General features: G+C 40.4%; 1 protein-coding gene across 1 annotated transcript; it reads right to left on the reverse strand.

Moving 5' to 3' along the window:
• LOC107620515 lies at window positions 926-4,094 on the reverse strand. The gene is made up of 7 exons (XM_016322663.1): window positions 4,001-4,094; window positions 3,557-3,704; window positions 2,875-3,469; window positions 2,429-2,784; window positions 2,125-2,269; window positions 1,558-2,034; window positions 926-934 (listed from the first exon to the last, which is right to left on the reverse strand). The coding sequence occupies exons 1-7, from the start codon at window positions 4,092-4,094 to the stop codon at window positions 926-928; spliced, it is 1,824 nt and encodes a 607-aa protein (XP_016178149.1).

The raw sequence follows: 8,697 nt of genomic DNA on the forward strand, positions 1-8,697 counted from the left end.
TGCGGTTGATAAACCAATATTTTATGGTTTATATTGTGCTTAATTGTATGGTTTTATCAATTCTTTACCCACTTATTCATATGATTGGCATGCATTCATATTTCCTTCCTAAAATTATTCCATGATTGAAAATTTGCTTCCTAGGGATTTTTAATTATGTATTTTAATTCTCCTTTATTCCATTCGATGCCGTGATCTGTGTGTTAAGTGTTTCAGGCTTTATAGGGCATGAATGACTTGGAGATTGGAAAGGAAGCTTGCAAAAATAGAAGGAACACAAGAAATTGAGGAGATGACTAGCGAGAAGTGACGTGGACGCATGGCTCACGCGACCGCGCGACATAGAGGAAATCGCAGTGACGCGGACGCATGGCCCACGCGACCGTACGGATTGGAACTGCACAAGTGACGCGGAGGCGTGGATGACGCGCACGCGTGGCAAGGCAAAATTCCGAATGACGCGTCCGCATGAATGACGCGATCGCATGACATGCGCGATCTGCAGAATCTGCAGAATTCGCTGGGGGCAATTTTGGGCCCTGTTTTGACCCAATTTTTGGCCCAGAAAAGCATACTAGAGCCAAGGAACATGGAGAAACGAAGGAGAGCAATTCATTACAGACAATTCTCAGTTTTAGATCTAGTTTTTACTCCTCCTCTAGGTTTTCTCTCTGCACATTCATAGTTCTTAGGATTTATTTTTATTACTTTTTGCATTGGGATATTGAGAAGAATTATTACCTCAGCGAGACTTCGTCATTCTAGTTTGTTTTCTTTACCTGTCTCTTACTCTTTCATGTCCTTTGTTTACTCAGAAATATTATTGGATTATTTTTAGAATTTATTAATACAAGAACTATTTTTATTTCTAATTGATCCTTTTGATTATTATTTATCATGTCTTTCTATATTTCTCTTTCCTATATTATGAATTCTACATTTACAATGAGCGAGTAGTTCCATAACTTGGATAGGAGTTGATTGAAAAGAATGACCTTGAGTTGGAATGCTTAAAAGAAAAATTGTAATTGGGTTTATTGTTGGATTGCCATCTAGTCACTGACACCAATCCTTTTCAATTGAGTGGATTGGAACTTGTGAATAGAAATAGCTTTCCAACTTGCTTGACTTTCCCTTACCTAGTAAGGGATAACTAAACAGAACAACCCTCAATTATCAATTAATCTTGAGAGTACTCCAACAAGAATAGGGCTTCCAACTAATCTACTCCCAGTCAAGGTTTTTATTTAAAATTACATAAATTCTCCAATTTAATTTCCTGTTATTCAACTCAAACCATTTTTGAAAACATCTGATTAATAAAATAGCATATCACTCTGCAACTCGTTGGAAGATTACCTAGGATTCATACTCCCAGTATTTTAATTTAAATTTTGTGACAACCCTTCTAAATTGATAAGCGGATTTCTGGTTGGTTAAGAACTGTACTTGCAACATATCTCTTATAATAATTTCTTAACTCGCCAATTTCCGCCACGTCAGCGGTCTCAGCTGACGCGATGCGTAAGCCACCACGTTCCGGTGTTGCCTTAATACGCAACCCAAACCCTTCAGTGACGCATCACAGTACACTTCAAATGGTTCATGCGGTTCTGGCAAAACTAAAATAGGTGCTGAAGTCAACTTTTGTTTCATGGTTTGGAAACTCTCCTCACACTCTGACGTCCACACAAATGGCACCTCCTTCCGGGTTAACTTAGTCATTGGTAGTGCAATCCGGAAAAATTTCTCAATGAATCTCCAGTAATATCCAGCCAAACCCAAGAAACTCCTAACCTTCGTCACCGTCATCAGTCTTTCCCATTCCATCACCACCTCAACTTTCAAAGGATCTACGACTATTCCTATTTTACTCACCACGTGACCCAAGAACTTCACTTTCGCCTTCCAAAATTCGGAATTGGACAACTTAGCATACAATTTTTGCTCCTTCAGGATTTGCAACACAATTCTTAAGTGCTCTTCATGTTCTTCTTCCATCTTTGAGTAAACTAAAATGTCGTCTATGAAAACCTCCACGAATTTGTCCAAAAAAGGACGAAATACTCTGTTCATGTAATCCATGAACACAGCAGGTGCATTCGTCAACCCAAAGGACATTACCGCAAACTCGTAATGTCCATAGCACGTCCTAAATGCAGTTTTCAGAATGTCATCTTCGTTCACCCTTATCTGATGGTAACTGAATCTTAAATCAATCTTTAAGAATACTCCGTCTCCTTGCAATTGATCCATGAAGTCATTTATCCTAGGCAACGGGTACTTATTTTTTACAGTTATTTTGTTTAACTGCCGGTAATCCACGTAAAGTTACATTCCTCTGTCCTTTTTCTTCACCAATAAAACTAGTGCTCTCCGCGGGGATACACTCGGTCGAATGAACCTCTTGTTCAGAAGCTCTTCCAACTGAGTCTTTAGTTTAGCCAGCTCTATCAGAGCCATTCGATACGGCGCAGTCGACACTGGTCTGGCTCCCGGCACCAAGTCAATCACAAATTCAATTTTCCTTTGAGGTGGGACTTCAGGAATATCTTCCAGTAATACTTCTGGAAAGACTCTAACTACTGAAATCCGATCTAAGTTCTGTGCGTCACCCAAAGCATTAGCAGCCAACAATATATAACCCTGACACTCTTCCCCACTGCAATTCACCATTACAGAGTTTAGGTAATAACCCTCAGCTACTACTGCTCCTCCTTCTCCTTCCGGCATAAACTGAATAGATCGCTCAAAGCAATCCAACAAAACTCGATTCTTGGACATCTAGTCAAACCCCAAAATCATCTCTAACCCAACCATTGGCAAACAAATTAAGTCAAAGATAAATTCTCTATTCTCAAGCTTGAAACATACTTGCTTACAACCCAACCTAGTCGCCACTGTCTGATACGGGGTATGCACATGCAAATCAAACGCTAATTCTGACACCTTCAATCCTAGTTCCTCGACTTTATCAAATGCAATAAAAGAATGCGAAGCTCCAGTATCATATAATGCAATTAATGTTTTATTACCAATTAAGCATATACCTCTAATCAGAGGATCTGCCTTTGCAGCATCCTGGGCGTTCACAGCAAACACCCGACCTTGTTGGTTCTGGCCCGCATTCTGAGTCTTCCTCCCACGAGTGCAATCTCTTGCAATGTAACCAGGCAATCCGCAGTTGAAACAACCACATATACCAATCTTGTAAGAGTCATTTGGATGAAAACATCTACAACGATCACAAGTTAATTCCAGAGAAACCTTACTTTGATTCTCTCTCCCTTTAGCATACTGGTACTGATCATGAGTGTTCCTCTTGAAGCCTCCTTGACCTTGAGGTGCATATCCTCCTCTCTTGAATATTTGGGCCCTTAGTTGAAAATATTTGCCTCGCCCACGGTTATTGTTTCCTCCACGAGTGTCCCTTGACGAAGCTACCTTCTTTGCACACTCCTCAACCACCCTAGCTTTGTTCACCAGTTATGAAAACATTCGGATCTCAAGAGGAGCCACATCAGTCATAATAGCATCCCTCAAGCCTCCTTGGTACTTAATACACTTCCAGCTCTCATAGGTCTCTGGGGCACCCTGACACACCCTCGAGAACCTACAGAGCTCCTCAAATTGACTAATGTAGTCCGCCACAGACAAAGAGCCTTGCTTCAGCTGCATAAGCTCAAATTCCCTCGCCTCTTTGACTGTTTCAGAAAAATATTTCTTGTAGAAGGCTGTCTGGAATACATCCCAAGGATTCTCTGCATTCGGAAGTCACAGCAACTGGCTCTCTCCTTGCCAGCAATGTTGCGCCTCTTTTAACAATTGATAGGCCACAAACTCTACATATTGATTAGCTGGGACATGCTGAGCTTGTAGTGCGCGTTCCATAGCTCGGAACCAATTGTCCGCTTCAGTAGGGTTGTTCGAACCTCTGAAAGTCGGTGGGTGAACTTTCAGAATGAAGCCAAAGTCATCGGAGCGCCTCCCAGGTCATTACCGTTTCCTTCACCATTATTATTCCCGTTTCCATCCCCATTTCCATTTCCAATTGGTTGACCTAACCTCTGCACAGTTTGCAGAGTCAGCAGCATTCGCCTCCATGGTATTCACAAGATTAGCCATTGCCGCCATGAACTTGGCATGGTTATCGTCCGGTTGTTCATTTCCAGTCTCTCCTCGTGAACGCATACAACCTCATCCACGAGTAGCCATTAGGGTTTCTGTCTACACCAAACAGTCGATATCAGGGTGATCAGTCTCAATATCAAAAGCCTAATAAATCAATTATCCCAAAAGGCACTCACAAACAAGCATGCTATGTAATATCAATGAGATAACCTAAATAGCATCAAAGAAAAAGAAACAGAGGTTAATCTAAGGTTACGACAATTCTAAAGCTTATACATATTATATAGAAGGAAGTAATACATTCTAGAAGCCCGAAGAAGGATTTAGCTCAAAAACAGAATTCGAAAAGCGCAAAACGTTCACACGAAGCCACACTGATCGAGGCACAAGATATACATAGAAAAATAAAGATACATATATATAGTTATATAAGGGTATGATAGAAGATACAGAGTTCAGAAAGTAAGACAGTTTATATAGAATTTCTCTCAAAGTAAGCCTCTAGGCAAAATAAATACAAAAGTGAGCGAAGCTAAATAGAATAATAAAAAAGACTCCAAAACATAGCTAGGATCCTCCGCTCTGTCACCATCAAAGCAATTCACCGAGGTGGGTTGCGACCTGCATTTGAAAAACAACAACAGAGTATGAAATGAGAATCGGAGGTTCTCAGTATGGTAACAGTACCCAGTGATGTAAGATGTAAGACTTTTGGATGCCAGAGGCAATCCTAGAGGTTCATATCTATCATGAGATTTAGGCTTAAAACATAAGTAAATTTAAAACATTAACTTTACAACCACAATGAAAAAGGGTAATCTAACTTAAGAAATTTCTAACTAACAATTCACCGCTGTCCCACAGCCTTCTCCAGCCTAACCGCCATACGATCCCATCGCCACCGCCTTCTGATCCTCCTCAATCCTAGTAGAATACACAGATAATAGCAATGCAAGTAAAGTACAAGTATAAGCATGTATATCAAGTAATTTGGATAGGCAATTAAACATGTTACAGAATTAGGTAAACAATACAAGTCGGCAAAGCAAGCAAACAGATAAAAGATGCACATGATGAATGCCTATCCTATTGGCTGTGATATCACATTGTCGGTTCAACTGCCAACCCGACACATGTCCATCGAGACGTCGCCCTTCGGTCTCATATTGGGAACCCCCAAGATATCGTGCCCGAATCACGGTCCAGGATGTCAGTGCCTACACACTATAGTGATTCCGAAGGGATGCAAGGGGGATACTCTTGCCACCAACCTCACATCTCAATGTAAGCGGGACTAACCATCGCCCTTACGCTACCGCCGCGACCTCGACAGGCGGGATTAACCGCCGTCCCTGCCAGGCGCATAGTGTCTTAACAAATCTCAGTATATAACAGTAATCCTGTGGTTTTCAAAAAGTCATTTTTCAGTATATTAATAATTCATCATTCCATTTCGAGTCCCAGACTCATCTCAACCACTGTCAATTCATAATTTCTAAAATTCTTTATATCAATTGTTACTATAGTACTTCATCATCTCTCTCAGCTAATCCGTCCTCAATACACCAGAAACCTAAGCCTCCATTTTTTAAGTTCACATAAAATTCACTTATTAAAGTTCTTAATTATCCTCTATTAGTCCTTAGACCTAATCATAAATTTTACCCTTAGAACATCTTAGGAAAGTTTAGAAAGATTAGAGTTTTTAAAAACATGAAAAATCATTTTTCTGCAAAACAGGGGTCTCGCGTACGCAAGCCCCTATCTCGCGTACGCATGCTGTTTGAAAAGGGGTGGTCGCGTACTCAACCACCTACTCCTGTACGCGAGTATCTCAACCTGAATGGATTTCTCGCGTCGTGTTTTGAAATCACATACGCAAGGGTTGTTTTTGAATAGTTCGCGTATGTATACAGTGCCTTGCGTATGCGAGTGGCCCAACCCGTAAGGTTTAGTCGCGTCGCTTGCACTGAGTCGCATACACATGAGTTGAAAATCCACTTTGCTCATGTACGCAAGCAGTGATCGCGTACGCGAGTTCCCTAACCCGAATGGTTTGCTTGCATCACGTGTCCCCTGTCGTGTACGCAGCCAGTACTAAACTTAGAAATTTTCAAATGTTGCAGATTTCAGTTTTTGGCACAAAACTTTGAGCAGTCATAACTTTTTCTACAGAAATCCATTTTCTACAAACTTTATATCAATTTAAAGCTCTCAAAGCCACCTTTAATTTAAAATAAAGTTCATTAAATTTTAAGCTTTGAGTCTCAAGTTATGCTCTGTCAAAGTTCAACAAAAATTAGTTTTTACCAAAAACCACAAGGTTCTCAACTTTCTAAAATTCATAACCAAAACCAATTTAAAACCAAACCAACTATATCTCACGTCAGTCCTTACCAATTTTGGTCACAATTCACCACTTTTACCAAGTTTTCACTCCCATTATACACTCCTCAACTTCAATAATCAATTGTACTATACCAAAACATTCCTCACCCAACACAATCATCAATCATCATTATACCATTAATAATAATCACAATCAATCTCATTTGTTCTCAACAACATTCAACACTATTTATCCATATCCACATCATTATTCGTCAAAATCATTTAAAGTCATCAATTCATCAAGCATCATCAAATCATCCAATTCACATACCATTTCAATCCAACCTATCCTATGGGTTACTAGCCTAAGTGCCTAGAAATATTATATTTTACATAGGGGAAACCGAAATCGTACCTTGGCCGATTTTTAATATGCCCAAAATTACTAATTGATCACACCAAGCTCAAACCAAGACACCAATTCAACTCCAAATGCCCCCAAGTTCCCAAAGAACATCCAACAAGCTCCAATATTCAAACTAACATAGTACATTTCATAGAAATCAAAACTTAATACTCACAATATATCAATTTACAAGGGTTCTTGAGAAATCTTACCTTATGTACTGAAATTTAGGATAGAACCCAACAATCCCTCACTAATGATTAGTACCTAAACAACCAAAACAAAAATCTCACTCAAAACCAAAACCCACAAACTCGAAATTCTTACCACAAGGCTTAGCTAGATGTGACGGGCTCGGCAAGAGCTTCGCGTAGCCGCTGACGGCACATGAAATCGGAGCACCGTAGCTCAAGATATAGCCACCGAAAGTGGTGGATGAATAGCGGCACTCTCCCTTTCTCCTCTCACTTCATGCAGCTGCACAATTGTGTTTAAGTGTGTATTGTGATCTGAATGGGTTCATTTAATGAACTTATATATGTTGGACTTGGGCCCAACTTGGGTCCGGTCTAATTCGTTAGCATTTTTGGCCCGTTTGGTCCAATTTTGGGCCAAACCTTTTGATGCCAGGGCATCTTGGCCAGTTTCACTGACCTTTTCTTTACTATTTTTAGGTTAGTTTCATGCATTTCCTTAAGAAATAAGCTAGTTTTGGGTAGATATTCACTTACACCTTGATTCAAGCATACATTGTGCATTTTACATTATTTCATGAGGATTTTGCATAAGTTTAGTGACAAAATTGTATGTTGCATTGCCCATGACTTGGACTAGAACTTCGATGCGCTCTATTGCTTGATTTCAGGACCAAAGGAAGCAAGGAATGTGAGGTAACTTGCAAAGTTAATGAGAAAAGTGATTGCCAATAACGCTCTCAAAGCCATCATTAACCACGTTAAGAGTCACGTTAACTAAGTTAACGTGAACTCTAACGTGGAGAGGGGAAGTTGAGCCAATGTTAGTGACACTTAACATTGTCACTAACGTTGGCAAATGCTCATAAGTGGCCACGTTAGAGTCCACGTTAACTTAGTTAACGTGGCCTCTAACGTTAGAAAGGGGCAGAAACACCAACGTTAGTGACATTCAACATTGTCACTAACGTTGGCCTAAGGAGCAACATACCACGTTAACTCCCACGTTAACTTGGTTAACGTGGGAGCTAACGTAAGAAGCAAGCATGGTCGACAACGTTAGTGACACCCAACATTGTCACTAACGTTGTAAGCAACCACACAACCCCCCCCCAAGGAGCCACGTTAACTTCCACGTTAACTTAGAAGCTAACATTGATGAGTGAAAGAATGGCCAATGTTAGTGACACTCAACATTGTCACTAACGTTGGGGATGGCTAAGCATGGCCACGTTAGAAGCCACGTTAACCTAGTTAACGTGGACTCTAACATGAGGCATAGGGGCACCTTGGAACGTTAGTGACAATGTTGAGTGTCACTAACATTCTCGAAGGATGGCAAGCCCACGTTAAAGAGCCACGTTAACTAAGTTAACGTGGGCTCTAATGTGGGAACAAAGGGTGCTTTTCAAAGTTATTGGAAATGTTAAGTCTCAATAACGTGTGCGAAGGACTTAGAGGCAACGTTAGTGGCAACGTTTATGCCACTAACGTTGAAGTTAACGTGGATTTTACTTAGTAACGTTAGTGAAAAAGTTGATTGTCACTAATGTTCTCGAACTTATATTTTCACTAAACGTTAACACCCCTAACGCCCTGAGCTAAAGTCTCTGCCCACTTCACACTTTCTCTCTG

This window comes from Arachis ipaensis, chromosome B10, assembly GCF_000816755.2.
Source record: "Arachis ipaensis cultivar K30076 chromosome B10, Araip1.1, whole genome shotgun sequence".
NCBI classification, from domain to species: domain Eukaryota; kingdom Viridiplantae; phylum Streptophyta; class Magnoliopsida; order Fabales; family Fabaceae; genus Arachis; species Arachis ipaensis.

Bases quoted from the DNA above. Each gene is read 5' to 3' on its own strand.
- LOC107620515 (XM_016322663.1), bottom strand. From the start codon at position 4,094: ATGCTGCTGACTCTGCAAACTGTGCAGAGGTTAGGTCAACCAATTGGA. The intron at 3,705-4,000 runs GTAATGACCTGG...TTTCTGAAACAG, and splicing joins TAATAATGGTGAAGGAAACG to TCAAAGAGGCGAGGGAATTT. The intron at 3,470-3,556 runs GTACCAAGGAGG...GAACAAAGCTAG, and splicing joins GAGAGCTGGAAGTGTATTAA to GGTGGTTGAGGAGTGTGCAA.